This window comes from Rana temporaria, chromosome 6 (genome assembly GCF_905171775.1).
Source record: "Rana temporaria chromosome 6, aRanTem1.1, whole genome shotgun sequence".
NCBI classification, from domain to species: domain Eukaryota; kingdom Metazoa; phylum Chordata; class Amphibia; order Anura; family Ranidae; genus Rana; species Rana temporaria.
The window spans coordinates 172,582,461-172,604,783 of NC_053494.1; the positions used below are offsets into that span (position 1 = coordinate 172,582,461).

General features: G+C 42.7%; 1 protein-coding gene across 2 annotated transcripts; it reads left to right on the forward strand.

Moving 5' to 3' along the window:
• The first annotated feature begins 2,283 nt into the window (after positions 1 to 2,283).
• On the forward strand, positions 2,284 to 21,930 carry DHRS9 (dehydrogenase/reductase 9). 2 transcript variants are annotated; one of them, XM_040357821.1, is made up of 5 exons: positions 2,284 to 2,354; positions 7,790 to 8,129; positions 10,940 to 11,198; positions 14,685 to 14,848; positions 20,353 to 21,930. In XM_040357821.1, exons 2-5 carry the CDS (start codon positions 7,817 to 7,819, stop codon positions 20,574 to 20,576), a joined length of 960 nt encoding a protein of 319 aa, XP_040213755.1. In that variant the 5' UTR covers positions 2,284 to 2,354; positions 7,790 to 7,816; the 3' UTR covers positions 20,577 to 21,930. The 2 variants fall into 2 exon arrangements, with proteins under 2 accessions (XP_040213755.1, XP_040213756.1); XM_040357822.1 differs by having other exon boundaries at positions 7,794 to 8,129.
• Positions 21,931 to 22,323: the final 393 nt, after the last annotated feature.

Consider the following 22,323-nt stretch of genomic DNA (forward strand, 5'->3'; position numbering starts at 1 on the left):
ACACTGCACCCGAATGACATTTTTATAATTTGTTTGAGACAGATAGAGCATTCTTTTGGTGGTATTTAACCGCTTCAGCCCCGGACTATTTTGGTGGTCAAAGACCAGGCCACTTTTTGCGATTCGGCATTGCGCCGCTTTAACTGACAATTGCGCGGTCGTGCGACACGGCTCCCAAACAAGATTGACGTCCTTTTTTCCCCCACAAATATAGCTTTCTTTTGGTGGTATTTGATCACCTCTGCGATTTTTTTTTTTTTGCGCAATTTGAAAAAAAATCTAAATTATTTACTTTTTGCTAAAATAAATATCCCACAAAAATATATAAAACATTTTTTTTCCACAGTTTAGGTCGATACGTATTCTTCTACATATTTTTGGTAAAAGAAAATCGCAATAAGCGTTTATTGATTGGTTTGCGCAAAAGTTATAGCGTCTACAAATCAGGGGACTGTTTTATGGCATTTTTATTAATATTTTCTTTTCACTAGTTATGGCGGCGATCAGTGATTTTTATCAGGACTGCGACATTATGGGACCATTGTCATTTTTACAGCACCAGTGCTATAAACATGCACTGATTACTGTAAAAATGGCACTGGCAGTGAAAGGGTTAACCACTAGGTGGCGCTGCAGGTGTTCCCTAGGAAGTGATTCTTACTGTTAGGGGGCGTGACTACACGTGACACATCGCTGATGACCGTTCCCAATCACAGTTGGTTCACATCTCCACTCCAAAACGCCTGAAGCTCAAACACGTTCTGGACCCTTTTTTGTTGCGTGAATCGGGCTGATTTGGGCGTTTTTGAACGTTTGTATTCCCATAGAAACTAATCGATTCAAGCGTCTAGCGCGACAACGAGCGTTTCTACGGGAGTTTTGTTGCTTTAATCTGTTCTGTGGAATAGAACATTCACCCAGAAATCTTGAGGAGACGCTGTGTCCCTCCATGTTGTATTCACTGCAAGATTTTGACAGCTTAAATGTAAGTGCAACATTTTAGCAGCATTAAACTATTTTAAACGGTATTACGCTATGGGACCTCTTTTTGTTTTTTACCCTATGAAACATTGAGTTACCACCCTGTGCCTATCGACCATCTGGATTGAGTCTTTTGGGAGACTTTAAACCCCTGTGCTCAGAGAGTCCGCTGTAATAACGGTCATCTACCTTTGGTAAGGAGACTACATTACCACTATTTTGGGTGTTTCACTGGTGGAAGAAGACTCCTCTTTTCACACATTTAATTTATGTGCACCGATGTGAATCATAGCATATGGATTTTTTTTTTCCTCTTCTGCTTTTCATTTCCTACTCACAAATTTGGAACTTTTTTCATTATTTTTATTTTCTTTGATATATTAACTTTTTTGGATTACCGTATTTATCGGGGTATTGCGCGCTCCGGCATATAGCGCGCACCTCTAAAGTGGACCCGCATTCCTGTGGAAAAAATATTTTTGTACTTACAGTTTTGGTGTCTTGCGCGGCGTCCATCGGCGGCCTCGTCGGGTCCGGCGTTCGTCTGCAGCTTCGGGTGTCCTCTTCGTCGGGTCCGGCGTCCTTCTGCGGCGTCCTCCCCGCTCGTTTCCCGCTTTCCCGCGCCGAGTTTGAATATTGCGCCGGCATATACCGAGCGCAGTACACTCGTGTATAGTCGGGCAGGCTCGGCTATTCTCGCGCTCACGTCCTGTACGTCCAGGACGTGAGCGCGAGAGGAGCCGAGACTGCCTGACTATACACGAGTGTACTGCGCTCGGTATATGCCGGCGCAGTATTCAAACTCGGCGCGGGAAAGCGGGTTTCGGCGTATATCGCGCACCCACGATTTTGCCCTGGGCAAAAAAGTGTGCGGTATACGCCGATAAATACGGTAATTTTGTAATATTGATTCAACTTTATCACGTTTTTTTTTTCACCTAGCGCTGTACCTTGCTATACGATTTGTTTTAAAATTTGGTATCTAAATTTTTCTGGTACTGGCAGCTTCCTATCCCATTATCATCGTGGGAAAAAAAAATTCACATCTATATATTTACTTTTTAGCGCAGTGTTTTTTTTCTGTTTGGAATTTTTTTTCTATTAATACAACAAATCGTTAGTGAAGTGTTTTTGCATAGACTATAGGAGGGGTTATAACTTTGAAATGCATAGCAGGACGTGTCCTCATGATAATAATAGCAGCTATTTGCAGTAATCACACTTTCGTTAGGCAATACATATGACTGGTGTCATAATCCGTCACATTGTCATACTATAAAGCAGGTTAGCAACTTCCTCAAATAGTAACAGACGGAAGCTGTCAAAGCAACAAGCTTGTGTTTTGAGTTCAACGCTGCAAGAGGTCACATCATGTAAGTACTGCGAGTCGGAATATATATCATTGTGTACATAGGTCAGAGATTTTACAATGATTTATTTTTTATACCCAGATATTCCACCATCCAGGGCTGATTATAGGTGTGAATAATATACAGAAACTTGTTTTATTTGTTTGTGGTCGGTTACTGATAAAAAGTATATTTGTCCACCTTTTTAATATCCCATGTACCTGCATGTACAGCATTGTGGTTGATTTACTAAAATAATAGAGAATGTTTATTTAGTAAGTTTATATTCTCCATGAAAACTTATTTTTCACTAAGTTTATTCAATAAGGTGGGGACATAATCATCCAATCATGTGCAAACAAAAATTCTTTTTCATTTCTCTTGCTCATTGATTTAGCGGGGAATTTAAATTTAACATCCTCTCTGCACCTTATTTAATTGAACCTTTTTTTTCCTAAGTGAGCATTTCCTTCTCCATTAATAAATTAACATCATTGTAAAAAAAGTAAAGTTTATAAAAAAAAAAACGTATTTCATATATGTTTAAAATCTTGTAAAAAAAAAATACAAATTCTTGTGTATATGGTTGTATTAAGTTTTAGGGCAATAATAAATAGGCCCAGGTAGTTTTATTCCAGATGAATATATTAATTATGCTTTTTATGCTTCCTGCAAATTTGTACATGTATGTTACATTCATTGATATTGTAGCAGAAGCAGTGAAACTCATTGGAAGATTTTTAGTAGAGCCATTAAAGTTGAGCTCCGGGGAAAACTAGTTTTGTTTGCTGCGGTTAAAGCGTTTGTTACCCCAATGATTCATATTCCTGATATGTGCCTGCTGTACCATGTACTTGTATGAGAAAGTATTCTGTTCTCTTTGTATTGCTTCCTTTATGTGAAATCCCTGGTGTTCATGCCACCCCTTTGCATTGCTTTCCTATTAAAACTGACCACACAAAGCAGGAGAACACAGCATGGTCAGTTCTCTAGTTATGCTGGGAACTCAGTGTACTCTCCTCCAATGATCAGACTTGTCCTGATATGCCTCCGCTGCACAGCCTTTCACAGGGAAGCTCAGTGTGCTGTTGCTTATCCTACCCCCAGCTCTTATCTATACAAAAATGTTTTTGCCTTTCATTCAGGGGTGGCCCGTGAATTGTGGGCGCACAGGCGCTGCCCCCCCAACACCTCCCTTACCCTCCTTTTCCATGTGCCCGTCCAGAGGCTCTAATAGGCTTCAAAAGAGGGTGGGCTCAGAATGCAGAGCATTGTGTCCGGAGTCCATCCAGGTGTGTTGCAACAGCAAATGAATTTTCACTGTTACAACACTGTTCATCCTCCCAGCCAATCGGGAAGCGGGTCTGATACCCGTCACTCGATTGGCTGATAGGACATGCGATTCTATTGGACACCTATAGGAGGAGGGGAGGAGATGCACGGCGGAAGAGAAGAGAAAGCCGCAGCCTGATCATGATATGCCCGCTGATCCCCCGTCAACATGTGCCTGCTGATTCTTGCCTGATGTGCCCTGCCAATCCCTGGCTGATGTGCCCGCTGATCCATGCCTGATGTGCCCGCCAATCCACCCGCTGATCCCCACCTGACGTGCCCCGCCGCCGATGGGGTAAGTACAGATGTCAGTACCAGTCTGATCATTGGAGGAGAGCAGACTGAGTTGTCAGCACAGCTAGAGAACTGACCACGCTGTGTGCTCATGCCTAGTGTAGTCAGTTTTTAATAGGAAAGCAGGGGGACTGGCAGGAACACTGGGGATTTCACATAATGGAAGCAATACAAAGAGAACAGGAGACTTTTTCATACAAGTACGTGGTACAGCATACACATATAAATGTTGATATAACATATTCTTTAATTTGTGTTATATCCAGGGCTTTTTTTTAGATCTTCTACCCTGAATGAGCTTATAGTTTGTCCCCACCACACTCACATGCCAATCTGTATTTGGATTGTGTTAAGTAGCACATACATTACCACGCAGGTCACTGAAATGCATGGCAAAGCACGATAAGTTCATTATGAATATTACCCCAAAACACCTTCTGATTGACCAGCTTTGTAGTGCAGTGCAGCACATGGCAGCACACCAACATTGCAATGTGGTGCACTGCCTAAAAGAATGCATGCAGTCTATGTAAAACTCTATTTAAATAGTGATGCTCTCTCAACCTTGGGTCCCCCAAGGTTCTGTCCTTGGACCTCTACTATTCTCGATCTACATGGCTTCTGCTACCATTTATATGCCAATGACACTCAACTCTTTCTCTCTACCCCTCAGCACACCTCATCAGTCTTGAGTCCTCACACATCACTGATTTACTAATGCCCCGTACACACGACCGAGTTTTCCGACAAGAAAACTGTAAGGAGAGCTTTTGGTCAGGAATCCCGGCCGTGTGTATGCTCCCTCGCTGTTTTTTCTATGGGAAAACTGCCAAAAAAAGAGAACCAGCTCTCTTTTTTCCCATCGGGATCCCCGACTGACTTTTTCCCGTCAGAAATCCTGAGCGTGTGTACGAGGCATTACAGTCTTATGAGCCTGGATGTCACACCACTTCCTCAAACTGAATTTATCTAAAACCAAGCTCATAGGTAAAAAGCCGTGGGAATCAGTCTCCCCAGTCTTGAGGTCCCTCCACTGGCTGTGACAGGGTGACATTCAAGATGCTCTGCCTCACCCAGAAATGTATACAGGGGAAGGCTCCCCAATACTTAAGCGAGAAAATAAAACCCTACGTCACCAAGCGCGTGCTCCGGTCAACCAACCAAAACCTTCTCCAAATTCCTAAATCCCGCTACAAATCGAAGGGAGAACGTAGATTTTCGGTCCAAGGACCACGGCTCTGGAATGCTCTACCCACCACCATATGCTTAGAGGAAAACCATCGGGCATTTAGGAAAAAACTAAAGACCCACCTCTTCTGAAAGACCGGTACAACGCTGGATTCCAAGCGCCTTGAGGCGATTAAGTTCGCATTTGCTGCGCTATACAAGTTACTCACTCACTCATAATATTTCCTCCCCCATGCGCCCCTTCCCCTGACTTCTCTGTCAAGATCAATGGCACAACTGACAGTCTTTCCCCACATGTCAGGGTGCTAGAGGTAACCCTAGAATCTGAACTGTCCTTTCAGGCCGACATCCAATCCCTGTCCAAATCATGCCACCTTAGCCTCCGCAACATCTCTAGAATACGGCCCTTTTTAACTAATGACACCACCAAGCTTCTAATTCATTCCCTGGTTATCTATCGCCTCGACTACTGCAACTCACTTCTCATTGGATTACTTTTACATACACCATTCCCCCTTCAGTCCATAAGGAATGCTGCTGCAAGATTCATCCAGCTTACCAACCCACCTCTCTCTGCCAATCCCTGTACTGGCTTCCACTCACCCAACGAATAAAGTTTAAAGTACTAACCATAATTTACAAAGCCATCCACAACTCTGCCCCCAGCTACATCACTAACCTAGTCTCAAAATACCAGCCAAGCCTCTCTCTTCAGGCCTCCCAAGACCTCCTGCTCTCTAGCTCCCTTGTCACCTCCTCCCATGCTCGCCTCCAGGATTTCTCCAGAGCTTCTCCCGTCCTTTGGAACTCCCTACCCCAATCTGTCTCCTAATCTATTCATGTTTAGACAATCCCTGAAAACCCTTCTCTTTAAAGTAGGGCTGCGGAAATTAATGATTAATTCCTTGATTAATCGTTAATTTTTTTGATTGATAAAAATTCTTTTGATCGGTACTCATCTCTCCACCGGCTTCCGGGTCTTCAGGGAGTTACGTCGGAGATCCGGTGACGTCAAGGACACCGGCGGGGCCTGCCGTGTCCATCTGGAGGGCTCCTTCGCTGTGCCTTCATTTCTGCATGCTGGCGGGACCTTACTATCTGCCACACACAAGTGCTGTTACACTTCTTACACCTCGGATTCCACAGCCATCCACTTGGAGTTGTGATAGTTCCCTTCACGGGACATCTACATGCCGATGGACTGATGTTAAACCCTCCTCATCTGGATTCAGCAGTGGTATCGTTGTACACATTTTTATACCAGTATCATACTTAGCTACATGTTTTTATGACTGCTTTTGCTACCGTTTGGTATTACTCGCACCATTTTTACAGTTTATGTAGCTACATCGATTTTATCTCCAGTGCAATGTTTATTTTTTTACCTACTTGAAGACTATAAAAGTTTTAATGCTATTCCCATCGAGCGCTGCCTTTGTGTGTTTTTTGTATCCTGCTATCCATTTTTCCAGTGATTGGTAGCTGCACTGGGAATCAGCCTGCAAGGAGATCAGCTAAAAGTAGTTGGATCTGTATGTGCGTTATAATTAATCAAAATTAGTTGATTAATCGATTATAAAAATCGATTAATCGAACACGAAAATCTTAATCAGTAACAGCACTACTTTAAAGAAACGTATCCTGCTTCTAACTAATACAATGTTTTACTTTCTCCATCAGCTCATCCCACATAGCTATTACCTTTTGCACCAAATTGTAATGTAACTGTAATGTCTGCCTTCATTTTGTTAAAGCGGAGTACCAGGCTTTTTATGTTTATTAAAAGTCAGCCGCTACAAAAAGACACTTATTAAACAGACACTTACCTGTTTCATGGTCCAGGTATGCGGTCACTCCGGGGCGTCGCTCATCTCCCCCTCCTCTCTGCTGGCACCTCCATTGACACTCTGGGCACCCGGCTGTGACAGCTTTCGGCTTCACGGCCGGGCGCACAATGCACATGCGCGAGTTGCGCTGCGCTCTCGGAGTGGACATGCAATCTTCTGGGACGTGTGCCAGAAGATCGCATAGAGGGAGGGGCCGCCTAGGTGGAGAGGAGGAGGAAGGAGGAAGTGGGAGAGGAAGTCCCACTCTAAACGAAGCCCCCAATCCCCCCAAAAAAATGACATGCCAAATGTGGCATGTAAGGGGGCAAGGAGTGTTTAAAGCAGATGTTCCACTTTTGGGTGGAACTCCGCTTTAAGCGTTGCGAAAACCGTTGGCACTATATAAATCCTGTATAATTATAATAATAATAATGGTGGAATTTGAACTCAAGTCCCACAATCATGCACTGTGCACTTGAATCTGCTGTTTTTCTTTGTGAGTGCAATTTTTTATAATAATTATGGATGTGTGAATTATTGGAAACATTGACAAGAACCAGAAAAAAATTATTATATCCCATGTGCTGAAAAAACTGACCTTCCTATAAACTAAATGCAAAAATATAGGTAGAGTAGCTTCCAGCATTCCATGGTGTATCTTCTGAAATGAAATACGTGTATTACTGGTACCACGCATGCTAACCAATCTGCTCTTTTACTGATAATGCTGCTAATTGTAACATTAATCATTTTTTAAATTGTATAACACTGTTGAGGCGTTTTACATTCATTTGACTTTCAACTTTTTTTTTTTTCTAGGAAGTGCTAATCAAGAAAATTGTGAAAATGTTTGTATACGTGTTAATTTGTGCAGCTGTTCTCTATATCTGGTGGTGGATAAGAGATGGCTCAAGAATTTCTACAGTTACAGACAAATATGTTCTAATTACTGGATGTGACACTGGGTTTGGAAATTACGCTGCACGTACTTTTGATAAACAAGGATTCCGAGTTCTAGCAACCTGTTTGACGGAAAGTGGAGCTCGAGATCTAAAGCAGGAGACATCAGAGCGACTTAAAACAGTGTTACTGGACGTAACTGATGCTGAGAATGTTCAGAGAGTTGGTGAATGGGTGAAAGAGGAAGTTGGGAGTCAAGGTGAGTTACCTAAAGAAAAATGTTGGCTCAAAAATATTTTTTTTCTCTGTGGGCATCACCTATATATCCTATATTTAGGACTTCTGTTCCATTGCTTCCATTCCCTGGAAGGTCTTTTTTATAACATCAAACCCTAAAGTTGGAGATTAAAAACATTAACCCTTGCAATGGACCCCCCCCTCTCCATTGCAAGGGTTAACTTCTTGTTTTGCCCAGGGGGTGATGAACATAGTGAATTACTTGGTGCTAAGGATGAGCCGAACACCCCCCAGTTCGGTTTGCACCAGAACTTACGAACAGGCAACAAATTTGTTCGAACAAGTGAACACCGTTAAAGTCTATGGGACACGAACATGAAAAAACAAAAGTGCTAATTTTAAAGGCTAATATGCATGGTATCGTCATAAAAAGTGTTTGGGGACCTGGGTCCTGCCCCAGGGGACATGTATCAATGCAAAACAAAGTTTTAAAAACGGACGATTTTTAGGGAGCAGTGATTTTAACCTCCCTGGCGGTATGATGCAGGGAGAAAGAAACGTTTTTATTATATAAAATGACATGCATGACACAGGACAGACCACTAGGGACAGGGGGGGTGTGTTTTTTTTACATACAGTACTGTAATCTATAAGATTACAGTATACTGTATGTAAGGTGTTTGTTTACGTTTTTGAATTTGGCGCCGTTCTCCGTCCCCGTGCGTCGTAACGTCGCAGGGAACGGAGATCGGCGTCACACGGAGGCACTATGTGAATCGAGCGAGGTCCCGCTCGCTCACACAGCGCGATGGCATCGCTGGATCCAGGGACAAGGTAAGTAAAAAGTGCCTGTGGATCTAGCGAGGCAAGCCCGAGACTGACTCGGGGTTTCCGATCGTAGCAGGAAAATCTAACCCCGAGTCAGTCTCGGGAAGACCGCCAGGCAGGTTAATAATGCTTTAAGTGAAACAATAAACGTGAAATATATTTATTTAAATTTCAAAACTGGGGGGTGTCTATATTATGCCTGTAAAGTGGTGCATTTTTCCTGTGTTTAGAACAGTCCCACAGAAAAATTACATTTCTAAATTACTTTTTTTCCTTTAGAAATTAAATTTTGCTGCGGGACTGTTCTAAACACGGGAACATGTGCCACTTTACAGGCATACTATAGGCACCCCCCAGGTACGAAATTTAAAGGAATATTTCACGTTTATTGTTTCACTTTAAGCATTATTAAAATCACTGCTCCCGAAAAAACTTTAGTTTTTAAAACTTTTTTTGCATTGATACATGTCCCCTGGTGCAGGACCCAGGTCTCCAAACACTTTTTATGACAATACCATGCATATTAGCCTTTGAAATGAGAACATTTGATTTTTCATGTTAATCTCCCATAGACTTTTAAACGGTGTTCTGCGGCTTTTGAATTTGCTGCAAACACCACAAATTGTTTGCTATTCGGGGAACAGGCAAACACGCGATGTTCGAGTCGAACTTACATGCAACTCGAACATCCGCCTCACCCCTCCTTGGTGCTCATGCAGGTTTTCTTCTTTTCGGATGACCGGTTCTCTGAAGCCTCTTCCCCACATTACTCCTCATCTCTCTGCCCTCATCTCCAACAATGCAGTGCTAGTGGTTTTGCATTGCATGGAATAACGCTAAGGGCCCATCAACATTCTGGAGCATCAAACAGCGAAGTAGAGCAACAACTGCCAGGAAAATTAAGAATAAGGTAAGTATATCACCTTATTCATCATCCCCTAGGCAAAATTCACAGTAACCTTTGCAGTAGAGAGTGGGACCCGATGCAAGGGTAAATGTTTTTCGCCCTTGGAAGTCAGCTTTAAAGGAACACTAAAGTAAAATAAAAAAATAACAAACATATTCCCACCTCCACTGTATCGCTCAGCCCCGCCCCCAGCGCGCCACGACATTGGATGTGATTGACAGCAGCGCCAGCCAAGCTAGTGTAGCCAATCAACGACCAGGCTGAGAACCGAGGAGGATGGCGGGGACAAGCGCGGGACTTTCGAGGGGTCAGATAAGTAAAATGGGGGTTCAGGGGGGCCGGTAATGTCGGATATTTTTTCACCTTAATGCATAGGATGCATTAGGGTGAAAAAAGATTTACCTTTACAACCCCTTTAAGCAACCCAAGAATTATTTAAATTGTATGTAAACCCTTAAAATGCCAATTATTGTTTTGAGGCCAATGCACCCTTTCTCTTCGGTGGACAAGTTACAATTTAAGCGACTGTCTATGTAATCCAGCTTTGCGGTTTTTATATCTTGTTCCAAGGTGACAATATGGACATATGGATAGGTGAGCACACCTACTGCCTTACAATGCAGCAGTGGCATAGAACACCTCCGTGCCTGCTAGTATCCCTGTTTGCAGGCTATGGGGTTGATTTACTAAAACTGGAAAGTGCTAAATCAGGTGCAGCTGTGCATGGAAGCCAATCAGCTTCTAACTTTGGCTAGTTCAATTAAGCTTTGACAAAAAAAAAAAAAAGCTGATTGGTTTTTATGCAGGCTGCATCAGATTTTGAAGTCTCCAGTTTTAGTAAATCAACCCAATTGTCCTACTGCTCAGGACATATATCCACCTGCCACAGAGGAAAACAGTATTTGGGAGTTGAAGTCCAGTCCAAGGTAATGAAATCAAAGCAAGGGAGTAGGGACATATGGCTGTGAGTTCTCACCACCCACTGCACTGGCCTAGGAGAAATTATTATTTGTCCGACATTTTCGGATTCTGGCAGTAATATTAAGTCTTTTTTTTTTTACTGTATATGTATTATTTTTCTCTTGTTCTTCTTTTAGGTCTTTGGGGTTTAGTGAACAATGCCGGAATTATGGGTACTCTGGCTCCCATGGACTGGCTCTCTCTTGATGACATTCGACAACCTATTGAAGTTAATTTAATTGGTTTAATCCACGTCACCTTGGTCATGCTTCCCATGCTTAAGAAAGCAAAGGGTCGGATTGTGAACATATCCAGTGTTGGCGGCAGAGTGGCTGCTAGTGGCGGTGGATATTTTACCTCTAAATATGGAGTTGAAGGATTTAATGACAGTTTACGGTAAGTTGTCCTTTTAGCTTAAAGTGTATGAAAACCCTGTCAGTGAACTCGTTTGTTCCCATTTGTTAAAGTGATTGTAAAACTACATTTTTTTTTCAATAAAATAATAAACATGTCATACTTACCTGCTCTGTTTTACACTGACCAGCCCTGATCCTCCTTTTCTGGGGTCCCCCGCTCATGCTCCTGGCTCCTCTACCCCCAATGAGTCCTCCAATAGGAAGCTGCTCAGAATTTTTTTTACCTTAACGCAGAGAATGCAGCCTTTAAAACCACTTTAAGCTGAACTTCTCCATTCATCATATATGAACAATAATGTTACCCCCAACCAGAGCCACTTAAGCAGTTTCCATTTCCTTGCTGAAAGTTATTTGGATAAGCAGAAATAAAGGTGCTGTTTGCAATCTAATATTTTTTTTTTACTTTTGATAAAAAGAGATAAAAGAGCCATTCTTTCTCTGTCCCATGTCCTCATTGAGAATTATTGTATATGGATATGGTGGCTTCATAAGTTTGAAGGGTTTCATTAATATTCATCTGGTGATCCTGCCAGTAACACACCTTGTCCCATAGGGTGACAATGCTCACTTATTATACTATATTTATGGAGAAGAAGTGTAGTCACCCTATGACAGTGTCTTAAGTCCACAGAACACCTCCCTTTTTTTCTCATCTCCATAAGAAGGAAATGTTCTGTAGTTCACAGTGGTAACCTGGGCTGAGCAGTCTGATTAGACTGCTGGAGAAAAGACTACAGCATACAGGACAGTACTGGATTTCTGGCAGGATCAACTGGTATTTTTTTGCACTTTTTCAAACAGATAGAACACAATGCTTTCAATGGCATATTTACCAGACCAAAAGCAAAGAATTTAGGGTTTAGGGCTTCAATACACTTTAAAGGGGTTATAAAGCTTTTCGTTTTTTCACCTTAATGCATTCTATGCATTAAGGTAAAAAAACACCTTGCACTCTCCGGCCCCCCCGAGCCCCGGTTTTACTTACCTGAGCTCTGAATGTCTGTGGGCGCAATCCCACAATGCTTTCCCCCAGCTCTTGTGTGCTCTTCATTGGATGATTGATAGCAGTGCAGACATTGGTTCCCGCTGCTGTCAATGATGTGGCACGACGGGGGGTGGGGCCCAGTGATACAGTTGGCTGCTATGGCCGCCAACTGTATCACACGGGAGCGTGCCCGCAAACTAAACCCCTTGGGAGAGCGCTTCCCAGAGGGGGGATAGCTTTTGTGGGGAGGAGCTGAGACAGCTGCCGAGGGACCCCAGAAGACGAGGATTGGGGCCACTCTGTCCAAAACGTACTGCACAGTGGAGGTAAGTATGGTATGTTTGTTATTTTAAAAAATAAAATAAACCTTTACAACCCCTTTAACAATGAAAAATAAAATAAAACATTCTGACTGCACAAAGTATGCAACAATTACATCAAAAATCTACAGTTGCCACGTGTCCTGTGTAGACATGGGCATACTGAAATATTTTGTTTCCAAATTTCGGTTTCGTCCGAACAATACATTTATTTAGTTACTCCCGAAATTTGTTTTTATTTATTTTGTATAGTTAAAAAAGTCATTCATACGAAAATGCTAATTAATTAAGGTCGAATTTGTCAACTGAAGGTTGAATGCTCCACCCACAAGCTATAGTAGAATTCTAATGTTGTTTGACTAATAATTATAATTATTAATTATTATTACTAGTCAAACAACATTAGAATTCTTCTAAAGTTTATGGGCGGAGCATTTGATGCTGGCGGTGATTGTATGTTTTTAGTTGCTTTGTCGAATCTTCATGTCTCTATAACGTCAAATCTTTTTTCTCTATGTAGAATAATCTTGGACTAATAGAGTTGAGGTTAGCATTCAACAGCAGGTTCGATAGACACAGATCACTATTGTCACCTTTATGTCAAATCTTTTAGCTATCTATATCGAACTGTTGCCGCAACGATACAAAAATATAATGAATATGAAAATAAAGCATTTTTTTATTTCGAAACTTTCGGATTTCGGATTCTGAGTGTTCGTTATCATTTTGTTAAAACAACATGAACATCACAGAAATTCGGACGAAAATTTATGCACATGTCTAGTCCTGTGCACAACTCCTCAAGGAGTCTACTCAGCCCACTTAGGGCCAGATTCACAGAAAAAGTACGCCGGAGTATCTGCTGATACTCCGGCGTACTTTCAAATTTGCCGCGTCGTATCTTTATTTGTAATTCACAAACAAAGATACAACGGCATTTGGCTAAGACCCGACAGGCGTACGGCTTCATATGCCTTCTGATCTTAGGATGCAATACTTCGGTGGCCGCTGGGTGGAGAACGCATTGTTTTCCGCGTCTGGTATGCTAATTAGCTGTTTACGGCGATCCACGAAGGTACGCGCGTTCTACGCATTCTCATACATCGTCGCTAGTCGGCTTTTCGCATGGCAAAGTTATGGCTGCTATTTAGGTGGTGTAACAATAGACAGCCCAGGTTAAAGTACGGCCGTCGTTCCCGCGTCAAAATTTATTTATTTTTTTTTGCGTGGAAAACGAAAGTACGTTACGCACATCGCCGTTCAAAACATTACGTCGGGGCAACGTCATTTCGCGCAAAGTACGACGGGAAATTTCAAAACGGAGCATGCGCAGTACATCTGGCGCAGGAATGCGCCTAATTTAAATGGTCCCCGCCCCATTTGAATTAGGCGGGCTTGCGCCGGACGGCATTACGCTACGCCGCCACAAGTTTACACGCAAGTGCTTTGTGAATCAAGCACTTACGATGAAAACTTGCGGCGGAGTAACGTAAAGGGCATACGTTACGCCGCCGTAATTTTTCGTGAATCTGCCCCTTAGTTCCTATTTTGGGACTACAGAATAATTACAGCTTTATTTTTTAAAGATTTGCTGTGTGAATGTCTCAGAGTTTGCACTGCCGTCACATTTCCTTTGATAAACAGCTCCACCTAGTGGCCAAAATTGCAAATCTTGTGCAAAATTTTCCCAAAATACCTCAGTCTGGAAAATAATGCATTATGGCCACTAGACGATCCAACAAAATAAACATGTTAAATACATTATGGACATTATTCGCAACGGCTGTGCGTATGCTGTGGCATTCGCACAACAAATCTTTTTGTGGCGATGAGAGATTGAAGATTGAGTGGTTTAGTAAGAGACTGTGCAGAACTGACACCACTCAGTCCATATTACTTGTGGATCAACAGATATTTTACTGCACTTACATTTAAAATAATAAAATATGGGGATATATACAGTATGCATGTGTTGTTTTTTTTTATATTGACCTGACGTACATTTTAAAGGTTTGTATATTCAGACATTGATTATTGGTTAGTTGCTTCCCTTAACCTGGTTTATAATTATAAAAAATACTAATTAACATTTCAACTATAAGAAAAAAAGGAAAAATCCATAGGGTATTTAATTATTATTATTTTTTTTATCTCTGTAAAGGCGAGACATGAAGACATTTGGAGTAAACGTCTGCTGCATTGAACCTGGTCTATTTAGAACACCTTTGTCTGATCCGAACACAGTTTTACAACAACGTACACGTATCTGGGAGAAACTTAATGCCAGTATTAAGGAAGAATATGGAGAAAATTATTTACCAATAGGTATTTTTTTTTTTGCATGAATTGGTATGTGTGTGTGTGTTTGTGTTTCTTATTAGGACTTGTTCACACTAAACTACCATAAGAAAATGCAGATTTCTGCTGATCTTCTTAAAAAAAAAATCTACCTGATTGGCTTTTATGCTGACTCTATGGGGGGGACTCTATGGGGGTCCAAGATCAAGTACACATATCAGGAGTTCTAACTTCCGTCTGCCATTCCGTGTTCTTACTGAGTAATTTACAGCGTAATTACACTAGAGAAGTGCAGACAATTTGCAATTTCAGAAGGAAATCAGCCACGGCAGCCTAATATATCTCTCATGACAGGTTTCCTTTGCGTTCGTATTATAAAATACTAATCTTCTGGTGATTTTCACATCAAATGTGCTATACTTCTATCCATTGGTGTGCGCAACCTATTGCATTAGGGTGTGCACCCCAAAGCTCAAACACATGTGTGTGTATAAATATACAGTATAGGGAAATAGACAGCGTCGGTAGAGCAGTGGACAATAGGGCAGAGGTTGATGTCAGTAGTTTATTTTCTTAGATATTTTTATTATTACATTTTTACAATTGCATTATTTTTTATAATATGTTGATACAATTTTTTTTATTATTGTTTTTTACAATTTCCTTTAGGTGCCCGATTGGGGGCTTTGGTGAAAATACCAGGGGTCTAAACAGGCCCCTGATGTCTCACTTTTGAGACAAAGAAAGGGCCTGGGGACCAAGGGAATCTGCCCAGCACAGGGTGATTAGAGTGTGCCCAGGCACACCTGGCACACACCGTGTGCACACCTATGCTTCTATCCATTACAAAAAGGAGTGCCTGTTGTAATTTTTGGTCTAACAATTGTAGCTCTCTTTTGGGGGTTATAAGAAATGGCCCTCTTCAAACAGGATATTGCACTAAACCTGTAGGTAAATAAGGGAACCGGAACCTTCGATAAGTGGAAGAGTGGGGTTGATAATTTGGCAGTATCTTTCACCCAGGGACAGATTCCTTTCCTGGGAAATTAACCAGTGTAGCACCACACCCATAGGAGCTGCTAGAAAGATGCCCAGGGTATCTTTTCCTAACAGTTGCCCCGCAGCAAGGCACACAGACACAGTCACTCTTTGGCTCAATGAACAGCCTAGGGGGTTTCTTTTCGGTGTCTCTATTTTTGGGTAACTTGGATAGGGTTAGGGCATTGAGGGGGAAACTCCAAAAACTATGTAAAAAATGGAGAACACGTATCTTCTGTAGAATTATGAGCCTCTAAAAACCTATGGCTTTGTGTTACAAAAAAGCAGGTTTGATCAACCCACTGGCTTGTAAAAATTTTGTTATACCAGGCACTTACGCACCTTCCTGCCCAAGCCAATTTTCAGCTTTCAGCACTGTTGCAATTTTCAATTTCGGCACTGATGGCACTCAGAGGCGGCACTGATGGGCACTCATAGGCGGCACTGGGCACTATTTGGCGACACTGATGGGCACGCATGGGCGCCACTTATGGGTGGCACAGATGGGCACTGATAGGTGGGCACTGGGCATAGATGGGCATTGAGGTGGCACTGATGGACACTGAGGAGTGGACACTGATAAACAACCCCCTGTCAGGAGAGCCACCGATCAGCTCTCCTCTACTCGCGTCTGTTAGACGCGAGTGAGGAAGAGCCGATCAACGGCTCTTCCTGTTTACATTGTGATCAGCCGTGATTGAACACGGCTGATCACGTGGTACAGAGCCTTCCCCTGGAGGCTCTTTACCGAGATCGGAGATGCAGGGTGTCAGCCTGACACCGCGCATCACCGATCGACCAATCTTTATGGACTAGAGACAGAGAAGCATCAGACAAATTAATCAGAATGATCTCTTATAGTTGAGTAATTTTTCTCATTTGAAGTCATTATCCAATATTATTTAGGAGGTACAGCATCCCCCTTTTTCAGGGCTTTTAAATACATACGTGTTGCTTTGTACTGTTGTTATAGTGGATACTTTGTAGCTACTGTCAGATTTGGACATTGAAGAATCACCAAAGTGTGGGTTAAATTTACACAAATCAAGCCAGATGGGTGACACACATAGTTCCTTAAGCAACTTGTCGTTGTGGTCCAGCACAGGGGCGTATCTAGGGCATTTGGTACCCGGGGCAGATCCTATATCCGGTACCCCCCCCCCCCCAGGGGGGCAGGCAGTGCGCAACACATCAATGTCAAGTGATGTTAGGGTAATGTACTTGCAGGTTAGGGGATATAGCTCCAGGTTAGGGTGGTATATAGTGCAAGGTTAGAGTGGTATATAGTGTCAGGTTAGGGTGGTATATAGTGCTAGGTCAGAGTGGTATATAGTGCCAGATCAGGGTGGAATATAGTGTCAGGTCAGGATGGTATATAGAGACAGGTTATGGTGATATATAGAGCCAGGTCAGGGTGGTATATAGAGACAGGTTAGGGTGGTATATAGTGGTTAGGGTGGTATATAGTGCTAGGTCAGAGTGATATATAGTGCCAGGTCAGCAGGGGCGTCCCTAGGGGGGGCCAGAGGGGGCCCTGACCCCCCCAACATCATGCTGTGCCCCACCATGTGCCCCCCCAAAAAAAAAAAATATATATTTTTTTTTATTTTTTTTTTGCAATTTTTGTATTTTGCTCCCCGAGAGGGAGAGCGTCCCTAGTCAGCTCTGCGGGGGATTCCTCCCCCTCCCTCTGCTCGCCATCACTGCATAATGTGAGCGCTCACACAACCAGATATTCTAGCCTGGACCGTGTTTAAGTGCGTGCACTGCAGACTGCAGTACACTGTAATCACTGAACTACATTATCTCCATCCCTTCTCTCTCCCCCCCCCATCAGTCTCCCTCCCCCTCTCCTGTTCTTTCAAAACATTCACAATTTACTTTCACTTTCAGTTAGGCAGATAATATACGGTGCAAATTTCGTTCCTGCATCCACAGATTGCAGGAAAGAAACTTGCATGATTCCCCCATCAACAGACAGTGGTGACAGGGGAATGTCCCTCCTGCCCAGCAATTGTATTCTCCCGACAAACAGTGATTATCACCAGTGGCTATACAGCAACCACTAGTGATAATTTTAAGAGAATCTGCTCATTAATGGTTCAAATCTCAGCCAGTTTCTGCTGAACCAGCTGAGATTTAAACTGTCTATGGCTGGTCTTAGCTCTTAGGCAGCCCATACATTGATTAGCATTGTGGAGTGTCGGCTTCCTGGCGTGATCGGGCATGTGGGATTTCAAACACACCCGAGCCCATCTCTATTGGTTGTAGACAGTTGAGCTCCCTGCAGGTTGCTTAGCAGCAGTGGACCCTTCTCTGACATGCTGATCGGGATGCAATCCAGGTGATGCTCTTAGTCAAATCTTAGTCATAAATATCAGAGATTTTATTGATCAAAGCCCACACTTTACAGGCATAGAGCCCACATGGCTGCTGATCATACGGTTGATTATATTTATGTGGTTGTACTCTCGACGCTAATAAATACTGTGTTTATTAGATCTGACTGGGAGCATCACCTGGATCACATCCCGATCAGCATGTCAACAGAGAAGGTTATACAGCATTACTGCTGCTAGGTGACCAGCTGGGGGCTCAGCTCTCTATAACCAATAGTGCCAGCCTTCCCCTGCATGTCACCAGCACTAGGTCCTAATAGACTGCCGCCGCTGCCAAGGAGACAGATGCCAGACCAGCGCTGTAAATAGCAGGGACAGGACAGCTGGGGATCCCCACTGTGGCAAAACACCAGGGCCCGGTGGCATGACAACCTTTGCAACAATGATAGTTCTCCCACTGCTTTGGACCCTTATATTTTCTTGGTGTGCTGGTGACATATATCTCTTGTTTTCTGCCACCCTGGGGGGCCCCAGTATAGTAGGAAGGGAGCTCACTGCAGAACATATGAAAGGGCCCATAGTGGGATCGTAGTAAAGGGCCCCAGGATATATATATATATATATATAATTGCATTTTATAGTTGGCCCCCCTACTTTTGTCCCTGTCCCCCCATGTGCCCCCCCTAAATATGAAAGCTGGAGACGCCACTGCAGGTCAGGGTAGTATATAGTGTCAGGTCAGGGTGTTATACAGACACAGGCCAGGGTGGTATATATAGACAGGTTAGGGTGATATATAGAGCCAGGTCAGAGTGGTATATAGAGACAGGTTAGGGTGGTATATAGAAACAGGTTAGGGTGCTATATAGAGCCAGGTCAGGGTGGTATCTAGTGCAAGGTTAGGATGGTATATAGTGCCAGGTCAGGGTGATATATTGTGCCAGGTCAGGGTTGTATATAGTGCCAGGTCAGGGTGGTATATAGTGCCAGGTCAGGGTGATATATTGTGCCAGGTCAGGGTGTTATATACTGCCAGGTCAGGGTGGTGTATAGTGCCAGGTCAGGGTGATATATAGTGCCAGTTTAGGGTGATATATAGTTAGGGTGGTTTTTACAAAGCAGTGCTTGACACCCCCCCAATGTTTGTCATTCCGGGGCGGTCCAAACCCCCCCCCCCCCCCCCACCGGTACGCCACTGGTTCAGCAGTTCTTTTTCTGTCACTTCTCTTCCTCCAGCCTTCTTACTAAATTAGCATCACCACCTCTTTCCAATGCATAGGGAACTGACCCAAAAAGCAATACAGATGACCCAGGAAACAATAAAATAAATCAAAAGTGTAGTAGAGTGATTGTCCTGACTATCAGCTTTGTGTATCACAAGAATGACTGGCCAAGAGAGAAGGCTAAATGACCCCCCAAGTCTCTTGCTCTTCCCCATTGAGGCCCCCTCAATTATGTTAGGCTGTCGTGTGACACCACAGGGTTCTCTTCTTCCTTGTCTCTTTTATAAGTTACGTGATTCACAATGATGCAGATCTGCACCATTATACAGTGAATGATGTGCACTGAGTTGATGACTCCTCTTGGGGCAGGCCCATGATGCCCAACAAGCTTGTGATTCCACCAGTGTTCTGGATTGAGTAATGCTAGCTGGGCATCATTCATCCTTTAGGGCTACAAAAATATTATGGCAAAGAAGAGGTGCTATGGGAGACAGCTTTGGAATGAAGGTGAGCTTTACAGCCGGCGCTGTTTTTTTTTATTTTTAAGCAGCTTGACTGGAATCGGGAGCAATCTTTATAATTAACCTTCGGGGTTTCCTCCAATTTTATCAGTCCAGTCAGTGCATGCTTTGTTTAACATTATTAAACCCTGATGAAAGGGAACCCTTTTGCATCAATTTATAAGATATAGGAGTCTTAATAAAATTCAGTCTGAACTTTAAACATTTTGCCCTTTCCTCCTTGTACATCCACCCCATGTATGGTTAGAGACCTATTGTTTTTGTTATTGCATTTGATATTTTAGTATTATTTATAATCTGTTACATTCACATTGGTGTCTTTGTTTTGTTTATGAAACTGCTATAAAAACCTTTATATACTGCATTGGATTTTCACAATTTGGACTTAAATCATAATTTTTCCTGTGCAGATGCAGCAAAGAAAAAAAAATTAAACCTTATCCGGAGTAGTGACCTGTCCATTGTCGTATGGTGCATGGAACATGCTCTGACCAGCCAACATCCCAGAACTCGTTACAGTGTTGGAACAGATGCCAACTATTTCTGGGTGCCATTGTCTTACATGCCAACATTTGTTCAGGACTATATCATACTGAAAAACAAAGTGAAGATCCCTACTACCAGTGCAATATAAACATTCTGTAGCACAATATTATTCGTTATGCCAAAATTAAAGTATGAACAGATTTGTATTGCTGTTGGTGCCCCCACTCGGGAGATTTACCCTCTCCATGTGTCTATTGGGCCATTTGCACCAGGACACATGTAATGACTACTGTATAAGAGGGGAATGCTCTTGCTTTGGAGAGATATCTTCTCAATTTTGTCTCTGGGACAGGAAGTGAAGGGAAATTTCCCCAATGGGATAAAGACAGCAAAACAATGTGTGGTCTTACCTGTAAATAATATCACCCGGTTAATGTGAATATAATTACTTGCATATAATGTTTAAAATACATTGTTACAATATGCACTTTTAAACTACCTATGTACATGGGACTGTGTTATCTGCAAATGCTGTGTGAATGCTTTGCTACCTTCACAATGATCAATGACTCCTTCTACCTCAGTGCATGAATGTGTATAGCTCAGTCTTGTAGTGATTCTTTAAACTAAGGAAGGGACTAAACAAGGGTGATGCAAGCACCATGCTTGTATCACTCTGCTAAATATAGAAATGGAGCAGAGGCAGCTCCTAAGTAACAAAAGGGGTGCAAGCTCTTTAATTAAAAGGTTCTTTGTTCTGTTGTGTCTGACAGACAGTACAGAGAACAGAGAGCTGGAGCTGCATGATTCAATCTCCCTGCTGTCCTCAGCCCTCTGCTCTGCTCAGAGCAGGAGGAGAGGAAGGTTGTTAACCAAGCGGGCTCTGCTCTTGTAGTGTAATCACTGCACAAGCAGAGAGACGGATGTGATCAATCTACTACCAGATCCCATCTCATAGGACAGGTTCCACCTAGCAGGAATCATGGGAATAATTTTTTTATGGAAAACTGTCACATTCCCCTTGTTAATTAGGAACAGACATGGGCTAGTTTATTTTTCACTCTAAAATAGAAACTGGCACAGGTGGCACAGATAGATCAGGAAACAGATCTGTCTGCTTAGTTAATGTGGTGCACGCAAATTCTGACAGTTTCCTGTACCATTATAATGTTGCAGGAAGTTTAGTTCATTCCCCTGTAAGAGTGTCAATGTGTAAAATTTCAAGCCAAGACATGTTTACTGGGGGAAATACATGGGCTGTCAATGCTGATCCCTCCTACTTAAAGTGCTAGTTATCTGGCTGCAATACAGAGGTATGCAGATCAGATAGATCATTAGCAGAATGAGATATGAATATAGGCATAATTGCATTTCTCCCATATCTTACTATATATGGGTTATCTAGTCAGTATTTATCTGTATTTAATCAGCTGTAAAATGTGTAAGTTTTATATATTTATCTAAAGGAACATTAAAGTTTTGTACAAAATTGCAGAAACAGACCTAACCTGCCATGTCAATAACTAACTGGAACCCCTAAGCCCATCATCCAAGCTTCTCCTGCAAAACGCTCAACTTGTGCAGGCCAGTGGTAGCATTTAAGTAGCTTCAACTCTGTAACATCCAGTAGGGGCAGACACAGTGAATGGGGAAGTGGAATAAGAGGACTTTGCCAGAAAGTAATGGCTATACCACCATAGACACCCCTTCCTCATCATCAGTGCTGGGACAAGGTATTCTAGAGCCCAGGGCGAACATGCCAAACTGTGCCCCCCCCCCCCCATATGTATGAGCATTATGTGTAAGCAACCCCCCCCCCCCCCAAGAATATCTGCATGCTTATCCTCTAAGCCAGGGGTGGGGAACCTTTTTTCTGCCAAGGGCCATTTGGATTT

Bases quoted from the DNA above. Each gene is read 5' to 3' on its own strand.
- DHRS9 (XM_040357821.1), top strand. From the start codon at position 7,817: ATGTTTGTATACGTGTTAATTTGTGCAGCTGTTCTCTATATCTGGTGG. The intron at 8,130-10,939 runs GTGAGTTACCTA...TTCTTCTTTTAG, and splicing joins AGAGGAAGTTGGGAGTCAAG to GTCTTTGGGGTTTAGTGAAC. The intron at 11,199-14,684 runs GTAAGTTGTCCT...ATCTCTGTAAAG, and splicing joins GGATTTAATGACAGTTTACG to GCGAGACATGAAGACATTTG.